Source organism: Pelophylax lessonae (assembly GCF_965119305.1).
Source record: "Pelophylax lessonae genome assembly, chromosome: 5".
Lineage (NCBI taxonomy): Eukaryota > Metazoa > Chordata > Amphibia > Anura > Ranidae > Pelophylax > Pelophylax lessonae.
In genome coordinates, this window is record NC_138772.1 from 380890754 (window position 1) to 380913425 (window position 22672).

Here is a 22672-nt window from a genome sequence, read left to right on the forward strand (position 1 = left end):
AGCGGTGTGCAAATTGACAGAAATGCCAAATGCTGCTTTTTTTTTTTTTTTTTTTTTTTTTTTTTGCATTTCGCCCCATCTCCCCCTTTTCTGTATACCCCAGAATATTCCTGTTTTTATTCCTGTTCCATCATGCCTTTTGAGCTACACGGTCATTGGTACTGGCTGACCCCAAGAGCAGCAGTCATACACAGGGGCTCTGCAGCTTTTTGACCAAACCACCAGGTTTCTGTCAGACAATTGTTAGCAACCACATTAACCTCTAATAGAAGCATGCCGTTTTATCGTCTCTATTGGCTATTGAAGCAGCTGCTTTTTATTCCCCCCCAAGGCCTCTTTCACACGGACGTTCCGTATGTCCGTATATCACATGGACGTATATCACACGGACGTTCCATATGTCCGTTTGTGGATGATATATGGACATAATGCATGTCAATGGGATTGCGAATGTCAGCGGATGACTATCCGCTGACATCCAATTTGCGTCCTTTCAGTTCTGTTCCGTTTTTTGGAACGGAACAGAACCCTATTTTTCTTCCGTTTTTTAAAAAACGTAAAAGATTCAAAAATGGATGTCAGCGGTGTCATCCGCTGACATCCGCAATCTCATAGACATACATTATGTCCGTATATCATCTGCAAACGGATGGGATGATATGCGGACATACAAATGATATGATATGCGGACGTACAAGATGACTGAACGGACTACAAAAACGGAGCGCCCGTGTGAAAGAGGCCTTAAACATAACTATGTAAGATCAGATCTGCCACAGCCACTAAATGACTGGTTGAACTAGCCATGTTTAGCATCCACTAGAAAAAGCCAACCGAAAACTTTAAACTTACATGAGACAAGATATTTTTTTACTGTTAAGATGACTTTTTGGCACATCCTTCAGCACAGTATTGCTGTAACAGGTGCTACTGACTTCTGTGTTGACAGTATGAGTGGGTCTTCTCATGGTCTGCCCTCATAGTTGACAAAGCACATTTCCCTCTGGTTTATGGCTGCTAGCTGAATGTTTATTTTAGTTGAATCCTAAGCACTGAGCTGCGTTTTATGATCATGACTTTATTAGTTGTCTGTATATAAGGTTTGCTTAAAGTGTTTGCTAAACCCACAACAGTAAAATGAGTCTGTATATGCAGTAAAGCATGCTTGTTATACTCACTGTGAAACCTAAGCGGTTAATCCTCTGCATTGTGTATAAAGGCTGTTTGATCCGGTCTTCTCTGATCCTGCTATTCTTTAACGGAGATGTACTACCAAAGCTCATTTGGCTGTACATCTCCTATGGATCACTGGAGTATAGTTTGTTCTGCACTCCTGTGACCTGTTTTTAGCATAGAGTGGGCTTCAGCCCACTCTCTGCTGACGTCACAGAAGTCAGTCTAGGCACCGCTTCATCACTACCATAGAAGTAGGGATCCGCCAAGTTCCTGGACTGACACCAGGCTCAGCGAGCTGCTGAGAGCCTGAGCCGGCCGCTCCCCGCCCCTCCACAGCCCAGTGCTCCAGTGAGCGAGGAGAGGGCATAACAGAGAACTGCTGACTGTCAGCAGCTCTCTGCTCACTAAGCTATCAGAGCCGAGCGATTGTCTGTGTTCAATCGCTCAGTTTGTAGTGCAGAGGTGCCGGGGGTCAGATGCAGCATCAGACCGATGATGCATCCACCTAGGTAAGTATAAAGCTTAAAAAAAAAAAAAAAACATTCCCATACATCCCTTTTTAACTGACTCCAACCAATCTCTTTAATAGAACAGAGCATTAGGAGGCAGGCTGCAAAAGCTCAGTTTGGTGTGTATTGCTAGAGTTTTTTTTTTTTTTTTCTTGGGAGAGTGCATGTGATGCGATCAGCACAGGGCCAATAGGCTTTGTCCAAAGAGGGTCAGGGTAAAACTCCTACAAGCTCAAGCAGGCACTGATAGAAGTCACAAGGCTGCTATATACTGCAGATAAGAAAAGGTATTTGGCAGTTTATATTTACTAAAATAATTGCATTTCCATGTTCTCTGCAGTGTGGGAGACCAGATATAGTGAATGCAGGTTCTGGGTTCAGTAACCCTTTAAGTAGCTAAAGTAGAAGACCTTCCATAAAGCAGTTGCTTATGACCCATATTAGACTGGAAATATTTTAAGGGGGTATCCAAGCCTTTGTCATTTAAATTTGGTCATCTTAATATGACCTACAATACAAGTTGACTAATGGGGATCTAGTAGTATAATTCACATACGCGTATGTAGAATTCCCCACATGCTTAGTTTCAAATCATGCTTGCCAAATACTGGATGGGACCAATTTTTGCCCTGTTTTTTTTTTTTTTTTCCTACTTGATGGGTAACAAAATACTGGGAATGATCCATACAGGGTTTTTGGTTTATGCTAACTCATCAATTTCACCGTTGCCCCACTTCCAACATCAGCAGTCTGAACCCTTGACATACCAAAGCATCATTTCATGCTTTTTAGACCAAAATATGACCCTAGCATGTGCTTATTTCCGCAGGAATTTCGATTTTTCTAACTCACCAGTGTTTTTTTTGGAGTCTTAAAGCTAAAAATTCAGGCTAAACAAATATTGTTCAAATGTTGTAGAAGAGCTATGTGTATTCTTAAAGTGGTTGTAAACCTGAAAGACTATGATCTTTGCATAGTGAATACCATAATGTATTAGTGGGCAAAACTGTTATCTTTGTATATCTCTCTGATATTCAATAATAGCCTGCATAATCTGTCTGGTTCTATGGGTGTGTTGACAGCCCAAAGCTCGGGAGGCGGAGTTGTGATGTCACTGGACTCCTGTCCCAGCTCTACGCACTGAGGCGCAAAACAGCCAATCCAGGGGCAGCAAGGGAGTTAGGGAGAGATCTGGGGATGTGGTGGTGGGAGACATGACCACTTCTCATGCTCCTGCATGAGTCTAATTATTTAGTCTGTCAATCACGAGAGGGGGCGTGGTGAAACTTTTATTTACCTGTGATGGATTTCTTTCACTGAGGGAAACCAAGGAAGATTGCAGCAGAGTGCCTGCTCCTTTCCCAGCCAGACTGGGGACTTGCCCTGCTTTGCTGAATAAGGTAGTGTGTTTAGATTTTGCGGGTTTACAACTACTTTAAATCTCAGTGTCCTTTCGGTAATTCTTCCAGATCTTCTAGATTGTAAGCTCTAACGAGCAGGGCCCTCTAGTTCCTCCTGTTTTGAACTGTATTGTAGCTGTATTGTCTTCCCTCACATTGTAAAGCACTGCGCAAACTGTTGGCGCTATATAAATCCTGTATAATAAAAAAATAATAATCTGTGCAGTAATCAATCAAATTCTAGCTACAAACCAACAGGCTGCACGTTCACTATTTATTTATTTTCTTTATATCCAACAATCTTTATTGGAAGTTTTGCAAACTCATGTAAACAGACTTTGCATGTACCCCATCGCCGGACCCTATCCCACTCCTTTGCATTTCTTCCCAATAGATAATTAAATCCAATCTTCACTGCATCTTGAGCACCACAAATCAAAAACACTATTTTTATTTATTTTTATTATTCAAAGCAAACTCCCCCATCCATCCATGTCTCTATGCTTTATTTTGTTGAGAAATCACTTTGAAACGCACCCCCTAGCATTTCTAGCTGTGGCCATCTTGAGCAAGAGCAAATGATTCATGTAGCATTTACTTCCTGGAATCAATCTGCCCTTAGCTCAAGCATATATGCAGGAGAGTTTAGAAACTGAGCTGAGAAAAACCCCTCCTGAAGTCAAGGATGTATGACATAATTAGTCTAGGAAACCAGGAAGTAACTGAAGAAATTGGGGAAAAAAAGTTTTAAACCTGTAAATGATCTACTTTCCTAACTATTTAATAATGCTGTCAGCATGAGAATTAAAAATAATTTTGAAATGGTACAGTGAATTTCCACTTGCGTGAACTTCATGACTATGCCTTTAGTGGGGATAAATGCATCAAAGGAATAGAAGAGGCTTTATCGTGAGTGATGTGCCAGTCTGTCTTCATGAGTTTTCGTCACTTGTTGGCTATAAAGTATACACAATGAAAGTTCAGCCTATTTGTAACTGGATACTGCAGGGAGGAATGGATCACAGTAGGTATGCCCTAGAGCAGGTATTCCCAAACTACGGCCCTGCGGTTGTTCAGGAACTACAATTCCCATCATGCCTAGTCATGTCTGTGAATGTCAGAGTTTTACAATGCCTCATGGGATGTGTAGTTTGGGAATCCCTGCCCTAGAGGACAGTGGATTATCTGTTAAACCAGGGTTTCTCAACCACGATTCAGTGGAACCCTAGGGATCCTCCTGAGGTTGCTAGGGGTTCCTTGATAAATGGGAAATTTCTGCCTCTCAGATAAGTTCCCAATGACACCATTGTTCCTTTTAGCGATCTGTAAGGGGGTAATTATTCCCAATGATGACAAGAGTAAAGAGCATTCTTCCGACTTACTGTCACACTGTGTAGATTTGTAGAAAATTTTTAGCAAAGGTTCCACGAGACCAGAAATTTATTTTAAGGGTTCCTCTGTGTTGAAAAGGTTGAGAAAGGCGGTGTTAGACTGTGAAGCAGTAATGTTTTTATGCATTCTTTTTTTTTTTTTTTTTTACTTTGTTGAATGCAGAAACTTCTGTAATACAGGCTGGTCAGTGCTGATCTTTCCTTGTGTTGGGCAACTTGGCTTGTATCTGCACCCCTGTAGTTTTCTGTAGGCTGCTCTGTTCATTCACAGGCTATGTACAGCTCAGTGATGATGTGCCAGCACTTCTACTGGGCAAGTCTAGTATGTTTAACTCCATAGCCTAAGGGTGCTTTAAAAGAAACTGAAGCTGGCTGACAGCTGTGCATATGCTGTGTGCAAAAGCTTACTGTACACATTGATTTTCATACTAGTTTTTAAGGTAGATGCCCAGCTGAACAAGGCAGGGGCAGCCATTTTGTTCTATGGCCTGACCTGGTCCATGTGTGACCGCTTTGGAAGATGCTGGAGTGCCGGTGCACAGAAATAAACTGTATGCCTTGGCAGCTGGACAATGAAAACTAGAATGTACATCATTTGAGATCTGTACGTCAATTGGCATAAAAAAAATGTATCGTTCAGCATAGGACCCTGCTTGATCAGCTGTTACTTGTTTCAGTTCAGCAAAGACCACTAATTGGAGCTGGTAGATGACAAAATCAGCATGGGAAAAAAACACAAGCTAATGTTAAGCACTTATTTTTTTACCCCCTCCAAATAAACACTAATTTAAAAAACAAAAAAAAGATTCTTATTGTAAGTATTTACATTTTCAAATTAGGACTTCACATTAGCACATTTTGTACCAATAACAGCTCTTAGCCTTATGGGTTCAATTCACTTGCAATCCTCACACCTATTTCTTGATCTCCATTCTCTATAAGACTACTACATTCTGGTTTCCATTGTTCAGCAGACTGAAATCCTGTAGTTGAGAAAGAACAGGTTTTAGCTTGAAGGTTAAGGGAATCAAAATGCCGGTGTTTGAACTGGTTTCTGACTGTCGAGCAAGCAAAATATTTTAAAGGAAATTATATAATGTGGAATAGGGAGGTAGTTCTTGTTGCCCTCCCCTGTTCCAGACCCACCCCCCCCCCCCATTTACCTGATCTGCAGCTTGATCCAGCATTGTGCGTGAGAACAGTGTCTCTCTGGTTCCCCCCCCACTGGGCAGATCGATGGCTCCGTCTTCTGCTGTCTATAAAATCTTATGACGACCGGGCAGCGGGCTTGGAAGCGAAGTCCGCACAAGTGCCCCCATTGAAAGCAGCTTTTTATGGTGGGCACTCAGAGTATTTTATCACTATTCTGCTATGAGCAGTCACAAATTTGATGTCTAGACACTGGAGTTGGGTGTTCTGTGGTTTGGATCTTATACAGTACGATCATCTGGGTTTGGATGGAGGACGAAATGCCCCCCTTTTTTTATGTTGGGTGTTCTGTGGTTTGGATCTTATACAGTACGATCATCGGGGTTTGGATGGAGGACGAAATGCCCCCCTTTTTTTTTATGCATTCACTTTGTGTAGGGTACTGGTAACATTTTTACTTGCCTAAAAAGGGCATATGTTCTTTATTGCAGAGGTTGTATGCAGCGAATAAGTATTAGTAGGACCACTCCTTTTATGTATACTGTTAAAATGTGTAAACCTCATATGTTTGTGCTGTTTTTTTTTTTTAATATTTTGTAATCCTCATTTTCGTGCTAAAAATTATTTTTTAATTTGGCATAATGTCTTTGGGTGGGATTTGTGTTTCCAAAACTTTAACGGCTTTTGTTGGCCTGTAATGTTTGGGGTTTTTTTTTTTTTGTGTTTTTTTTTGTGTTGCTTTGCAATTTTTTTAAGGGAATTTTGAACAGCATTGAATGCTTGGTTTCTGTGATGTAGAAAAAGCTGAGGGTTTGCTGCAGTGCGTAACATGAAGAATGATACATAAACCAAGTTATTTTTCAAAATAGAAAATGGCAGCAAGATAACCGTCTGTCTATATGTGCTAATTCTAGAAGAACTCCTTTGCATTTTATCTGTTACCAGCAATGTATGAAAAGCAGGCATTGCATAATTTGGCCAGGGGTCTTCAAACTATGGCCCCTCCAGTATGTTCAGGAACTACAATTCCCATCATGTCTGGGCATGTAAGAGTTTTACAATGCCTCATGGGATGTGTAGTTCCGCAATAGCTGGAGGACCGTAGTTGAGGATCCCTGGCCCTAGCAGTCTAAAGAATGTATGATGTTTTTAGGCAAAGCATGGCTCGTCTGTGTTATTTTAATATGCTATATACTTCCCCTAGGCGTTGTATGTATATAATACATAGACATTATACAAAACAAGTACTATTTATGCAAAGTATGATGAGAGTCATGAAAAGGCTTTTATTAAAAAACAGACCTGTATGAAAATGAAAAGATATGCAAAATAAAGTACAGGACTTTCTTACTGAAAAAGACCAGTATTGACCTACTTGTTTCAATAGGCTAGTATTTTCTACTTTGCCGGTGTGCCTTTTGGCATTGCATAGCATGCCTAGGGAATGTGTGATTGATACATTACGCCTTTCAATCTTTGGCATTCCATTTTCGTCATTTTGTAGATTTTCTAGGCATTCTATACAATGCGTAATTTCACACATTGATGGTAACACATCCAATATATGGTCAGTTTAGATAAAAATTGTACATATAATTTTAAAACCTGATTTAGGGAGACAAGCTTCTTAGAGCGTTTTCCCAGCAGAGCCAGGGCTGTTAAGAGGGTAATCCGGGTGACATTTCAGAAGACCAATGGGAGAAGCTCCCGCAGAAGGCTACTAGGTTGCAGCTGGCACGTTCTTCATGCACCTCCTTTGGCCATGCCCCAGGCTATTTAATTTCTAGAACAAAGAATCCAAAATCGAAATGCAATATTGTAGTATAGTCTGCAAAACAAGCCTACTACTTGTATACTAGAGTATAGGAACGCTATGAACATAGATCAATTTACCACTGATTCAATGATTAAAACATTAAGCTGGCCATATATGTGATTTTAATTTTGAGAAAGATTCTTCAGTTCCCGCACCCACTCTAAGTGGAGTGGATAGAGGAATGTCTGCCGGCCCCTGGATTCAGCAGCTGTTTCCCTAGTGCCAACAGTGTCGCCAACTAATGGAACTTCAAGCAGCATATGGCCAGCTTTATTCACAACCAGAAAACGAATTGCTAGAAAAGGAGATTTTTGGTTCCTGACTACAGTCGGGGAATGGCTGAAAGAGATGCGTTCTACACTATTCTATGAAAAACTGACTTACACTAAGGGGTTTCTTGATGATGTTCCAGAAGTTATAGGCCAGTTGGTTAGGTAAAATGTATCCTACTTTATAAGTAGTGTGATCCATGGAGTCCATTTTTAAGTTAATTCTGAGGCATAGAGGCGACTATATCTTGTTCCCCCGAGAGAGCTCTCTTCAGGTTGATGATGGGATTGTGAAAGAATACACACACAACTGGTTAACTGTATTCCATGTACTGTTTAATTAGAAAACAATGCAGGAATAGGTTTTACTTTCATAATGCACAGGTCGACTGTTGATCTCTTTCCCAGTATGAAGACTTGTGTCGTGATAGTGTGGGAAATTTACAGTCTGTGTCATTCTGTAATACACTGCCTATCCCAGTACATCTTGCCAAGATTATATTTTGTATATTTTTGTTTAACAGCCTGTTTTCAGCTGCAGCAAAACAACTGAACACTTAGCTGAATGCCTATTTAGGAAGTATTTATTAAAGATTATTGAATTTTAATCCCATTTGTATACTGGTGATGCCCACGCAGCAATTTCTCCGGAGAAAAACTAATGCTTCCTTTGCAAGCTTAAGTTTACCTTTTTTTGGAGTGAATCAACTTTGCAAAAACACAGATTTTAGTTCATTACAGTTACTGAAATGAAAATTTACATTATGCCTTTGGAAGAGGAGTGCATAGACAAAGTAAAAGATGGTTGTTGCATATTGTTCTGAAGCAGTTTCTTAAAGTGGGCCTATAATCAAAATGCAACTCTGCTTGAACTTGACCACCTTGCTTCCTTAGAAAAAGTATCCAAAGTCATGAAATACTTGGCTGCAGATGAATTCTGACCCAGAATTCTAAGACCGATAATGTGGTGACCAAATCCAGAGGCATGGTCCCATGTTCTCTGCTGAAGGAGCTTGACTTTACCATCATTTTAATCTTCCTAGTTAGCAGAGATCTCCTCAACAATTCAAGTAGCAGTTTACTTTATGTGCCTGGTGCACTTTAAGATGAATTATCCCTATGGCCACCTACTTCATGCCTCTGTACCAAATGATCTTTGTTATGTTTTTGTTGGTCACTACTAGATTTAAAACGGATTTACAACTTTTTGTTCCCATTTAAAGAAGTGTACAGTGTAAATAATAGCCATTGATTCCTGGAGGATCCCCTTGCAAATACTGAAATTTTTAATTAATGCTGGTTGTGGTGTTAGAACTTGCAGATGGAATGCTGATAGACTGACCAAATTCAATGACAGGTTAAAAAAGAGGAACCAATGTCTAATAAGTACCCAACTGATCCTAGATATGCTTTGCACCTTGATAAAAGGGCATTTGACATTCATGGACTTTGAATCTTGTTGGCAATATACCCACTAGTCTTCCACTCTGTTAAGTATGGAATATATAGTCCATGTTTTACTTTATCACATTTTTTTGTATTCAGACAAAAATAAATGACTTACAAGCACATGTCCTGTCTGTGTCTTTTGTTTGGGTATTATTAGAGCAGTGATTAACTGTTATATTACATTTCTATATAAAAAAAAATGTTTTATTTTAATTCTGGTTACATTAAAGTTATGACTTGCATAATAAAGTAGCAAGTTATATTAATAGTTTCTCTTTTGCCCTCATAATGAAAAATGTTCTTCTATCTTCTCCTCACAGGGTCTTTTTCAATGTGTCAAGAAAAAGAAATATTGTCCTTGCTCAAAGCAAACAGATTCCACGTCTTCATTTTCGCCAGATTAGTGCAGAAGAATTAAAACTGAACTCAGGGAAAACTACAAATCCTCCCTTAACTGCTCATTTATGCCTAGGGGACCGGGTACTGCAGTTTTCTTAACTGATCCTTTGCTCCTGCAGGCGCTTCTGCACTGCTGGAATAATTCAATGCAGCCTCTTCTCACCTGCACCCCAGAAATCTAAGGTCATTTGACATTAAGACTGATGAAGGGACTATAGGCCTGCATTGGACATGAGGACACCGAGGGACAGTCCACAATGAAAGTGGGGTGGGGGAGGACCATTTGTTGGGAAGCAGAGGATCAGGTAAGTAAATGTGCTCTTAATTCCCTAGACTAAACGAGCAGTTAACAGTTGCAGTGCAAGGCTTTGTTTTCCCCTAGCTCCGCTTTAAAGGAAGAATTGTTTTTCCAAACACTTTTAATGAATGACACGTACACATAGTAATAATCTCATTGTACTCCAAGAAAATGAGTCTAACATAAAGATTGTTCTGGCCTAGGGACTGGTACAGCAGATTAGAATAATACCCCTGGAGGTTTTTTCTCTTAATGGAAAAGTACAAGTTTTGTGGACCTTTTTTTGTCTTCAAGTTGAACTAAACCCATCAATTTTCATAGTTTCCCCAAAGGAAATCTCAAGTTACAAGTGTTAAAAAATTTAATTAAACTCCTTAATTACATTCTGTAATACCAGCGCACACACTCAGCTCCTAACCAACCTTCCAAGCCCTCAAATGGCTGGTGTCATAGCTGAATTGGTGTGCAGCCCAATGGCAAATGCAGATCCTAATTTAGGCTAAGAGTGCACCGACAGCAGCCGAATCACATAACAGAGTCTTAACGTGGTACTTTTCTAAAACTGTGACCATGACTGTGCCCAACCTGCAGACAAGGACTTCTCCATTGCTCGGGGCAATGCCTTTCTTCATTTTTCCTCAGTACTAGTTTTTATATTTGTAAACGAAGAGTGCTAAAATCATACTTTTTCAATTATATGGGCCTCTTTGTGTGTCTGATAATGCAAGTTAAAAACCCATGCCCTACACGCAGTAACCTGTACTCTAAAGCAAGTTTACAGCAAAAAACAAATGCACCTGCACTATAGCTATAGCACACCACAATGCACAGATGTAAGTTCTCGGAGTATGTGGAGTTGCCAGACACATTTGTGTGTTGAGAGCCCATTCAAACTAACCAGGCTGTCTTAATACTGCATGAGGAAATGTTTGGATCGACATGCCCCAGGTGTGAAGGAGCTCTGAACCTTCAACGTTTTAAGATCAATCTCTCACAATAGTTTAGCTCTGAGACTAACGTCGTGGCTACACATTAATGTTTAAGAAGTTATTTAAGTGACTTTTACTGTTTCTATATATGCAATGCTGCAATTTTCTTAATGCAGTACTATTATTCTCCAACAGATGAATCTCCTGCTTTTATTATAGTTAGAATCTTACTTTAGTCTTTGCCAAAAGAAGCCAAATGGATGATTTTATTAGCACCATTACGCTTTTTAATTTTTTTGAAGAGTAGCATTTGATCACTGATGGAACAAATAGCACTCTATTGTAAACTAAACTATAGCCTGTAAAAACATAGAACAGCGCAGTGCTGCAAGTGTGCAAGAATACCTGCTACATTATGCTCTGTAACTTACACCAAAGGCAGCCATTTACTCAACCTGCTACCAATGAATGAGCCACTAAAAACCAAATGGCATAATTCGAACAACTGGTAATGTAAGAGATTCCAGGGCAGAGATAAATTGGGATTACTCTGAAATATAATATATATATATATATATATATATATATATATATATGTATGTATGTATGTATGTATGTGTGTGTGTGTGTGTGTGTGTGTGTGTGTGTGTGTGTGTGTGTGTATGAGTTGAACATATTTTTTTTTTATTTATTCAAGAAGTTTATTTTACTCTTATGGAGGTGATACATTTTATTTACAGCTTTTAGAAATCCAGGGACTCAAACGTACAACCTATCTGCTTTATTTCAAGGGCAACTTTTTGATGTGGTCTGACCCAATGGTGATGTCCGCCTGTCACTATTCTGTGTTAATCGTTGAATGCATTTTCAATCTCCTATTTTAGGTTCTAGAAATGAAAGCAAGCTAAAACACTTGCTTTAGGTCTGCATATGGCAATGATATTTTTATACTAAACTCTGAAAATAACGAATTGGACATCAGAAGTTTGACACCTGTTGGATTAGTCAATGAGGTAGTGCAATAATCCATAACAACCACTTATAGGATAATGAGGAGAGATGTTTTGTCATTGCATTTTTTGAAATAAACATAATCTGACTGACTACCTGGTAGCATTTTTGTTTGTATAGGAAAACATTTATTCTACAGTAAGACTATATTGTGTGGATTAATTTTACAAGCTACAGCTTTTGGTATAGGAATGTTTTATATAGGGGTGTCTTAGAAATTAGGTAAATTTCTTACCTGTGTAGGATCATTTTTATAGTAGGTTGAGAGTGTTTGTTTGTTTTTCCAAACCTTTATTTTGCCATATGTTACTGAATTGGTCATTTTTGTTTTGCATTGTGTCATAGGCCGAGGCTCCTCGATACCTAAACCTGTGCAGCTTGTGACTATTCTACAGCAGTTACACTGAGAGTCCATTGACATGCAAAGCAAGACATGAAACCCTCTTCAGGAGAATATGTGAGGTTCAATTAATGTACTGACCTCATTGTGTTATCTGTTTACCGCGTAAACGTCTCCAGCCAGGGGGTGAAGGACATCACCAGCATGAAACTTTGCAGACCAAGTTCACTTCAAGTATCGTCGGGTGTTTTATAATGCATGTGTTCTAGAATCTATGTAAGATACAGTAGAAAAGTTCTTTGTATCATTCTGCCATTTACATTGTATTTTTATACTTTTTGGCAGCATTAAATATTTTTTTAAAATGTTATTGTGATTTTTTTTTTTTTTTTTTTTTTTTTTATTTTTTAAATGTTTATATGGATTTATCACTGCTCTGTAGAAAAGGATAGTTAGTTTTGTAACCCATATCATCAGAGTTAAGAAACCTTTCTTTGGCATCATAAGTGCTGCAATCAAAAGTATGACAGTGCTAGGTTCCTTTAAGTTGTACTGATGTACTGGTCATAGATGGCTTGTGTGTGGTCTTTATTTTTCTCATTTTGCCCCAGAAGAAAAAAATATTCCACCCCCCCCCCCCTCCATCCACACAATCAAGGTGGGTAAAGGAATCCACCCCTCTGAGTCATTGTATTTTGACAGTAGGGACTCTCCGCTGTTAGAATACACTGATCAGTGGCTACAGAAGTTGACCGTCAGTGGCCACACGTGGCTCGAAAATCAGCCAGACCATGCTGAACTGGCTAAATTTCGATCCATCTGTGGCCAGCTTTAGTCTGTTTTAGAGCTAGTATGCTGATAAGGACTTCTGACTTTGCTGGCACTTTGAGATTTTTACTTCTTTCAGGTCCAATGACTTAAAGTGGTTGTAAACCTCAGACGTGAAATACGACAAAAAGCACTTGCCTCTCTCTCTCCAAAGCTCTGATTTCTGTCTGCTGCCTCATTCCTCTGTTATCAGCATAAGAGTAATTTCGGTCAGGTTTTCCCGACATCAAGAGAAAAAGTTGATGGAGAGGGAGCTATTACGCATAGCCTGTGATTAGTATCCACAGCTGTGTTCTCTGTACTGTGTGTGGGGGGAGATGTGTATCCCTTCCCTCCAATCAGGGCTCACAGTTGTCCTCACTGAGATTGGCTCTGTGAAGACTTCAAATCCCCACCCCTTGCTGCTAGAGCTGGGAAGAAATCCTTCCATCTTTGTGTTTTCAGAAAGATCTATAGAATAAATTACAACAGATACATAGATGCAATTTATGTAGGAGAATTTGTTTCATCTGTGTATCCCCAAAGCTAGTTACTTCACTAGGTATATGTGAGGGGTTTCAACCACTTTGAAGTATTAAAACCACCTCATCAGGCCAAGACACTAGTGCTTTCAGGAAACCCGTGCTGGTAGCCTCCTTATTTCTGTTAGGAATGGTTTACTTCACAATTTGGATTTCTTGATTGGGATGCCAAACTGGCTATAATCATGACTACCTGGGTTATGTGCCACATATAGGTGAATGGGCACTGGCAGAGCAAACAGATGGGAAGTCCTCCCCTATATAATCCCTCCTACTCAGGAAGCTCTTCAGCTTTTTTTTTGGCAATTGTATTGAAGGTGATGGTCACTGGAGTACAACTCTTTGTATGGTTTACAGGATTCCAGCAGGGATTAGGAGAATATTTGCCTGAATTCTTATAGCTGGATGCTAAGATGGAAGGTACCTGGGCCCCACTACAATGGAGACAGAAGGTCGGCGGGGATTGTTTATAATGCGCAACCTTTTTAGCGCTAGACCCTGCAGACAGAAAACCCTGTGCAGTTTTTATACTGACCAAGGTGTTTCTGGCAGGGTGTTGTACAGGTCCAGGGAATTGGACCATGGTAAAATGGGGGATTGCATCCCTTAGGGTCCAAAAGGACATAGCCCTCTGTGATGGGTGAAGATTGGTTTCTTGACCTTTTCGGAAGGATCCTGCAGCTAAGTGCCTTTTTAAGTGGCATTAGCTATAACTCTCTAGTGTCTTTCACCTCTAGGAGCTGTGGTCTTGTGTTCCATGTAGGGCTGAACGATAGTCGATATGATATCGACTATCGTTCTGTGGGCGATATTCATATCGCCGAAGACGCGATATTTACCATTAGGCAGGGAGAAGTCGGGGGGAGGAGGACTCGCAGTGCTGGCAGCCGTCCCACACACGTTCAGCGGTGAGCAGCGCGCCGTAAGCAGCTGCACAGCTAACCAATCACGCATGCCTGCACATCTGATTGGTTCCCTGTTCTATATTTGTCTGAGCAGGTGTGCACACTGCGCCTGTAAGTATGTCATGAGGGCGAGGCCAGCGCTCATCTTTATTGGATAAAGAAGTCAGTGTCTCCTCCTACCCCCCCCCCCCCCCCCGAGTTTCTGGCAGCGCTGTCAATTCACAGAGCAGGCATTTCTCTCTCTCTCTCTCTCTCTCTCCCTCTCTCTCTCTCTCTCTCTCTCTCTCTAAAAGAAGCATGTGAGTACATCCCTAAGGAAAGGAGGTTGGCAGCTGGATGGTCCCCCAAGGGTCCATATTCCACACACTTTGGCTGGGAAGGTAGCCTGGTGGCACAGCCCTGTTTACCAGCACGCTTTGAAAGGATGTCCTTCAGAAAACAGAGGGGTTCACAACTGGGAAGAGCACAGGTGTGCTGCCGCTAGGTCCTGAGGATTCTAGTCGTAGTCCTGCTGTGTTTGCTTCTCCAAATAGTGAAATAAGCCTAAGCTGATGACCAGACAGATGTACTAGCTCAGATGCACCAGTCACTTCTGGCCAAAGGATGAACTGGCTATGGCTTTGGCGGGCTGGAAAGGTTAAATTGCTGGTTTGATTGCTTCCATGGTGCAGGGTGTTAACCAGATCCCCCTGCGGTAGAGGAGGAGTGGGTGGATATTGAGGAGGAGGTCGGTGTAGAACGAACTCGAGACAGGTCAAATGATGGAATCTGCCTTTGAGGACTCTGAGCCTAGGGAAACTCAGGAACTTTCTGTTTGTTGTTGTGGGTTGTTTGTACAATCCCTCTCTGAGATAGTTCGAGCAGACTTTGGGTTGCCTCCGGCTGAAACCTCATGGGTTAAGTATTCCTCCTTGGGGTCTCTGCGTCTGCTTCATAAGCTTTTCCATTGCACCCTCTTGGAGTATTTGTATGCTGAGTAGGATAACACTGATGGGGTGTTCCACCAAAAGCTCAAATGGTGGAAACATTCTTAAAAATGAAGAGTGTGCCCGCAGTAAATGCAACCATATCCTGTCTCAAAAGGGATTTGACAGGCCCGCTGTATAATGCCTAGATTTTAGGCACCTGACTGACAAGAGGCTGGGGGACCCTGTTGAAGGCTTGGGCTTTGTGGTTGAAAAGATCTCTGCCAAAAAGCGTTTCATGTTGCTACTCAAGAAAAAGGGCGAGCATCCAGATTATAAAGGTTCTGCTTCTTTCGATTCTGGTACCTCTAAATCCAGGCAGTCCTTTCAGCACTCCCAGACGACCTGGTCTAGAGAAAAAGAACAGAGGCGGAGGAGGCCCTGGTTGGCCAAGTTGGCAAAACCAGAGTCCAATCTTCACTATGAAGGAGCACCCCCACTAATATAGGGGGAGGAAGGCTGCTGGCTTTTTCCAAAAACTGGAAATAAGTGATTTCAGACAACTGTGCTCTTTCCACATTCTCATGGGTACAGGTTGGAGTTTTTCTTCCTCCTGTAGATCAGCAAAAGAGAGCTTCCTTGTTTCAGGAACTTAATCAGCTGTTGGCATAGTGGGTAATCGAGTTGGCTTTGGTAAACAAAGATTCCCCAGCTTCTACTTCATTCTTGTCTTGGTTCCTAAGCAGAATGGGGAGTTTTAACATATTTCTATAGGTCCAGTCTTTATGCATGAAGTTAGTGGGGTCAGTGGTGGCCCCACTCCAGCAAGGGAATTTTCTTGCATCAATAGACATCAGAGATGCATATCAGTTTGCAGCCCTGCCTTTTGGGCTGGCCACAGCTCCTTGTGTATTTATAAAAGTGTTACCCCAGAGTGCACACTGCTTCAACCCTTAACATGCCCAACACTGGGGCTATCTGGATGATCTGTTGCCCAGAGGTCATAGGGTACATCCAAGTTAAAACGTCTCTCTCACAACTCGGATGCTGTAAGGTCGGGCAGGGTTCTTATTCGGAAGTAATCAGCATTGGAGTCAGCACAGAGCTTGAAGTATCGGTTTCTAATCCTGCTGGTCCGTCCCTCTTTCTAGGCGTTCGTTGGTTGCTAAAAAATAGAGGAGCTTCTTGAGTGAAAAGGGTTATATAGGGAAGGACTTCTTGTCTGTTTGGTCAGCCAGTGTCCACTAACCTATATGTGATGTATAACCCTGTTAACCATGATTATAGCCTGGCCCGTGATGTACTCCCAGAAATGGTCAGGTAAGTGCAAAAACTGTCTTTTTTTTTTTAACCCTGGCTAGCAACCAGCCAGAAATTGGCTAAGTGACTTAAAGTGCTTGTAATGGCAAAATATTTTTTTTTTAATCAATGAATTTTCTGCATTAAGGTAAAAAAAAAATCTTCCAAGAACATCACCCCCCAAACACATCTGAGTCCTGTATCGATCGATCGAGCGCAGTGCCTGGCCTCAGTTCATTTCTTCCCTTCTCCATGCTTCCACAATATTGGCTGAGCACATTGGCTCCTGGTAATGTCAGTCAAATCATGTGAGAAGAGAGCAGGACCAAGCCACACTGTGTCTCTATAGATGTACACAGCCTGGCTCAGGATTGAGTCTGCCCAAGTGCCCCCATAGCAAACGGCTTGCTATGGGGGCACGCGGAAAAAGGAAGTTTGGCATTGTCCTGTGCAATATCATTGCACAGAGCAGGTAAGCATAACCTGTTTGTTTAAAAAAGGAAATAAAAAAAAAAAAACCTTTACAACCACTTTAACTGTAGTAATATTGGTTGCAATGGGTTATTGCATGTCATTTCTTTTTTTAAAATATAATAAGCAAGTCTAATTAAAAGAAACAAAATCCTTGTAATGTTCAGAGCACCATGAAACTGATATTTCTCTGTCGCTCATTGACAGACGTAGTACACGGTGATTCAACACCCTCGGGTTATGCTGCCCTCTACAGGAGTAGGACTAGACAGGAAAGAAAACGTTCTGGCCACACCCTAGGGGCAGTCCCAGAGGGTATATCCTCTCACTTCCTGCTCTAGCAAATCAGTTTTTTTCTGTCTAGTTAGGAGTAAGGACCTAGATACCTTGCTGGGATCTTCGGCCTAAGGTTGGATACATCCTGGGCAACAGTTTCTCCTTGCGGAGAAACTCCAGAAGGTTCAGTCAACGATTCGGATGTTGCTGTCCGTCAATTGGCTGGGACTGATGGTGGCCTTCTTAGAGGTAGTACCGTATACCCAGTCTCATACCCGAATTCTCCTGAAGGAGATTCTTTTTTAATAGGAATCAGAATTCCGATTTCCTGGACAATCGGATCCGGCTGAGCGAGCGGACCAGGAAGTCTCCGATGCTCAACCAGGGGAAGTCATTTCTTCCGATAGTATCCAGATTACCAATAAGGGTATCGGAACTGAGAGCGATCAGATTTTGTCTGATTTACTGGATCGAGCAGCTCTAGAGCAGCCCGATTCGGATCCAATCGCATATGGCCTCTTCATCCAGAGGTTTTTCACTAGCTGTCCCTTCATTGGGACATCCCGGATGTGGATCTGTTGGCACCTTGGCTCAACAGGAAGGTGCGGAGGTTTGTAGCTCGCACCGCGATCCTCTAGCGGACGCAACAAACGCTGATTGCCCGTGGGGGCAGTATCAGCTACGGCATGCCTTCCATCCTCTCAAGTTGCTGCCGGAACTTCTTCGCAGGATAGAGGTGGAGGGAATTTCAGTTATTCTGGAAATTCCGGACTGACCTCGTCGAGCCTGGTACGCCGACTTGGTGAGGCTAGTCGCGGACGCTCCTTGGAGACTTCCTCTCAGGGGGATTGCGGTCTCAGGGACCGATCTTCCATCTTGCTTTACAGTCACTGGCTTAATGGCCTGGCCATTAAGACCCAGGTACTGAAGGACAAGGGAGTGTCAGCTTCAGTTATTCCTACCTCCAGTTAAAGCAAGGAAAGCGACTTCCAGCACATGGAAGTCTTATATTGCGTGGTGTGAATCTATTGGATTTCCCCCACATACCTATTCGGTGACCCGAATTTTGGTCTGTCTGCAACAAGGGGTTGAGCAGAAACTAACCTTGAGCACGATCAAGGGTCAGGTTTTCGGCGTTGGCAATCTTCTTTCAAGAAACCTTTGGCTAATCATTCCTTGGTGCGGAATTTCATCCAGGGGGTGCGACATCTGGCTCCGCCAGTGCGCGCACCCTTACCGCCTGGGATCTTAATTTAGTGTGGTCGGTTCTTCAGAAACTTCTCTTTGAAGATATTAGGGAGATTCCCTTGCTTACATTATCCCAGAAGGTGGCCTTCTTGGTGGCCATTACTTCTGTACGCAGGGTGTCAGAACTGGCCGCATTATCCTGTCGTTCCCCAGATCTGGTGGTTCATAGGGATAAGGTGGTTCTTCTTCCGAATCCATCCTTCCTTCCTAAAGTGGTTTTCGTAAGACGGACTCACTTTTTGTGATCACGGATAGCCCTTGAAGGGGATTGCCTGTGTCTGCCGCGACCATATCTAGATGGATCAGTCAGACGGTGGTACAGGCTTATTCTATTAAGGGTCGGAATCCTCCGTTCCCTGTTAGGGCGCACTTCACTCGAGCGCTCAGTTCTTCCTGGGCCTATCGCCATCAGTCGTCAGTGGTCCAGGTATGTAAGGCGGCCACCTGGTCGTCTGTACATACCTTTACAAAATTTTATAAGATTGATGTGAAGGCATCGGCGGATGCCTCATTTGGCCGCCAAGGTTTTGCAGGCCGCAATTTGAGGAGACCGGTGGTCTACCTCGGGGGTTTTTTTCTGTTGAAAAATTTCTGTTGAGTCTCCTCACTGAGGATGAGCATTGTAAACTTCTAGTTGGCACCGGTTGGGCCTTCTAGATTGGATTTGATTTCAATTTTCCCACCCCTCATTTGTGGTACTGCTTTGGGACGTCCCGAGGGTGTTGAATCACCGAGGACTACGTCTGTCAATGAGCGACAGAGAAAAATGGATTTTTGTAAAATCTTACCGTAAAATCCTTTTCTCTTAGCTCATTGACAGACGTAGTACCCGCCCCTCTGTTTTTGAGTTGGGTTAAATTCTCTAAACACTGCTTTGTGACATAACTGATTTGCTAGAGCAGGAAGTGAGAGGATATACCCTCTGGGACTGCCCCTAGGGTGTGGCCAGAATGTTTTCTTTCCTGTCTAGTCCTACTCCTGTAGAGGGCAGCATAACCCAAGGGTGTTTGAATCACCGAGGACTATGTCTGTCAATGAGCTAAGAGAAAAGGATTTTACGGTAAGATTTTACAAAAATCTGTTTTTTAGCAAAGTTTACAAAACAGCCAGTTGATGTGGGTATTACCTTTCCCCAAAAGACACGCTAAAAATCATACATGTTCAAACTAATCTATTTTGTCTTATTTTATTTTCCATTGACTTTTTTTATTTTTTTTAAACCACATTCAGAAAATATCAGAATAAAAAAAAATTGTGGGGAGAGCCAAAAAGATCTTATTTTAAAATATATAAAAACTGTATGATCCCTGTGGGTGGAAAAAAAAACCCTTTAACACAATCCTGTTAGGCAGGATATCCTTGTGTATACAGCGGGTAAAAAAAAAAAAAAAAAAAAAGCATTGAACAAGTCACCGTTTTTCTAGGAAAATACATTTCTAAAGGTGCTATTGACATGAAATTTTCACCACATGCTGGTAACAACCTGTGCAATCCATACAAAGAGACCAAAACTAAGTTCAGAAATGAAGTTGTGTAATAAAATGGAAAACACAGGGAAAAAGAATTGAACACCCTAACTAAAATGTATTCAATACTTCGTACAAAATCCTTTGTTGGTAATGACAGCTTCAAGACTCCTTCTGTATGGAGAAACTAGTCACATGCATTGCTCAGGTGTGATTTTGGCCCATTCTTCCACATAAGTTCAAACCTTCATCAAAGTTTGAAGGTTCCGAGGCCCTCTTCTATGAACTCTGATTTCTAGTTATTTCCATAGATTTTCGTTTGGATTCAAGTCAGGTGAATAGCTGGGCCATTCTAGCAGATTTAGTTTCTTTGAAACCAGTTGAGAGGTTTTGGCATCATTGTCTTGCTAAAATGTCCACCCTCATTTCATCTGCAACATCCTGGTAGACGGCAGCAGAATTTTATCAATATCTTTTTTACATTTTTCCATTCATCCTTCAATGATATGAAGTTTGCCAATAACTTATGCTATTAAACAGCCCCACCCCATGATGTTCCCATCTCCAAACTTCACTGTTGGTATGGTGTTTTGGGGGTGATTTGCAGTGCCATTTGACCTCTAAAAATAGTGTGTTTATGGCATCCAAAGATTTTAATTTTGGTCTCATCTGAGCAGACTATTCTCCCAGTATTTCACAGGCTTGTCTAAATGTTGTGCAGCAAACTTTAAATTAGCTTCAACATGCTTTTTCTTCAGTAATTGAGTCTTGCGTGGTGAGCATGCATATAGGTCATGGCTGTTGAGTGCATTACTTGAGTGCTAATTCCAGGTCTTTCTGAAGCTCTCCGCAAGTGGTCCTTGGCTCTTGGACAACTCTTCTGATTCTTTTCACTCCTCTGTCAGAAATCTTGAGAGGAGCGCCTGGTTATGGCCGGTTTATGGTGAAATGATGTTCTTTCAACTTCTGGATTATGGCCCCAACAGTGCTCATTGGAACATTCAGATGTTTATAAATTCTTCTGTAACTAATGCCATTCGTATGTTTTGCAACAGTAAGGTTGTGAAGGTCTTGAGAGAGCTCTTTGCTTTTACCCATTATGGGATGTTTCTTGTGTGACACCTTGGTAATGAGACACCTTTTTATATACAGTTGAGCCTGAACCAGTTATTAATTTGCACTGACAAGGGACAGGATTGCTTTCTAACTACTGATTTCAGCTGTTGTCTTGGCTTTCCATGCCTTTTTGAACCTTGTTTTCTTTATGTTGAATACTTTTTTACTGTGCCATTCCATTTTATAACACATGACTTAATTTCTGAATGAATTTGTTTTGGTTTCTTTGTATGTATGGATTGCCTGCGTTCACATGTGGTGAAAATGTCATGTCAATAGCACCTTTAGAAATATATATTTATCTAGAAAAAGGTGTTCAATACTTTTTTTTTTTACAGCTGTATTCTAAATGCATCTGATGCAGTTTTAAGTTATTACCAATGGGTTAAAACTTGTTCCAGCATTTTATACACTTCAGTCTCTAGAACAGTATAATGTTCACAGCAGTTGAGCATAAATGGGGATTTCTCAGCAGCATAGTCCCCGAGAGATAATAGAAAATCCTGTATACAAGCTTTCCAGCAACTGCATTTTAACATCTTAGATTCTTTGGCTTGGCCATAGAAACAGCAAATAAAAAATATTAAACATTTTATGACACAAAAGAACAATGGCTAAAAAGGAATTTGAATGAAAGGCACGTTTTACATCTCCACAAAGGAATTAAAAATTGTGTAATCAGTCTGCAGAGAAAAATCTTATGGTCAAAAACCATAAGTGTTTTTTTTTTTCTTTTTAATTCCCATTTTCCTGGTTTAGGTAGATTTGATGGTTGCATGGCATTCTCCTATGGGTGTATAGGTTTTAGTATTTCATATCCATATATAGCATGAGTCAAGTGGACATGACCTTTTTGACTTGCATCCATCTCTACTGGCAGGCAATTTATTACACAGCAAGCTGGTGCCCTATGGTGGTGGTGGGGGGGGGGGGGGGGGGGTTATCCTCTACATGCAATCAGTGCCTTTCCTTGGTAATGTAACACAGCATAGACACAGTTAAGAATACCTATGTAAATAATTGGTGGACATGTTCAAAATAGAGTACATCAGTGGTGTTACCCTCAACAGCCAATCAGATTTCACTTTAATAATATGTCTACTAAAAGACAGATCCTGTCTGTTTACCAACTGTACCAAACAAGCTTTTAATAGTCACTGGTATTGCTCTAACCACTGCCAATAAACTGTTTACATCAATCGGCATACAAAGAATCCAGGTTTTACACTTCTGTAATCATGCTACATTCTAACAATCAAATGACTTCACAGGAAAGTTCTATAACTTTTACAGTGGCAAGAAAAAAAATGTATGTGAACCCCTCTGCATTAACTTGTTTTAGGCAATAATTTGCCATAAAATGTCATCTTATCCTCATATAAGTCACAATATACAACAATGTGCTTTACTGCTTTCTGCCTAGCCACTTCATATAAATGGCTGGGCAGGACAAGTGTCGATCTGGGGGATGTACTTGTAGGTTGTCCCAGATCTGTGCCTT

The 22672-nt window shown here is 41.3% G+C and overlaps 1 protein-coding gene across 1 annotated transcript in view; it reads left to right on the forward strand.

The window, feature by feature from the left end:
* PTPN2 (protein tyrosine phosphatase non-receptor type 2) overlaps positions 1–12506 on the forward strand; it is a 148875-nt gene extending 136369 nt beyond the window's left edge. Inside the window, exon 10 of the mRNA XM_082258979.1 lies at positions 12142–12506. Within this exon, the coding sequence (XP_082115105.1) occupies positions 12142–12163 (22 nt within the window). The 3' untranslated portion in view covers positions 12164–12506. The remainder of the gene's footprint in view (positions 1–12141) is intronic.
* Positions 12507–22672: the final 10166 nt, after the last annotated feature.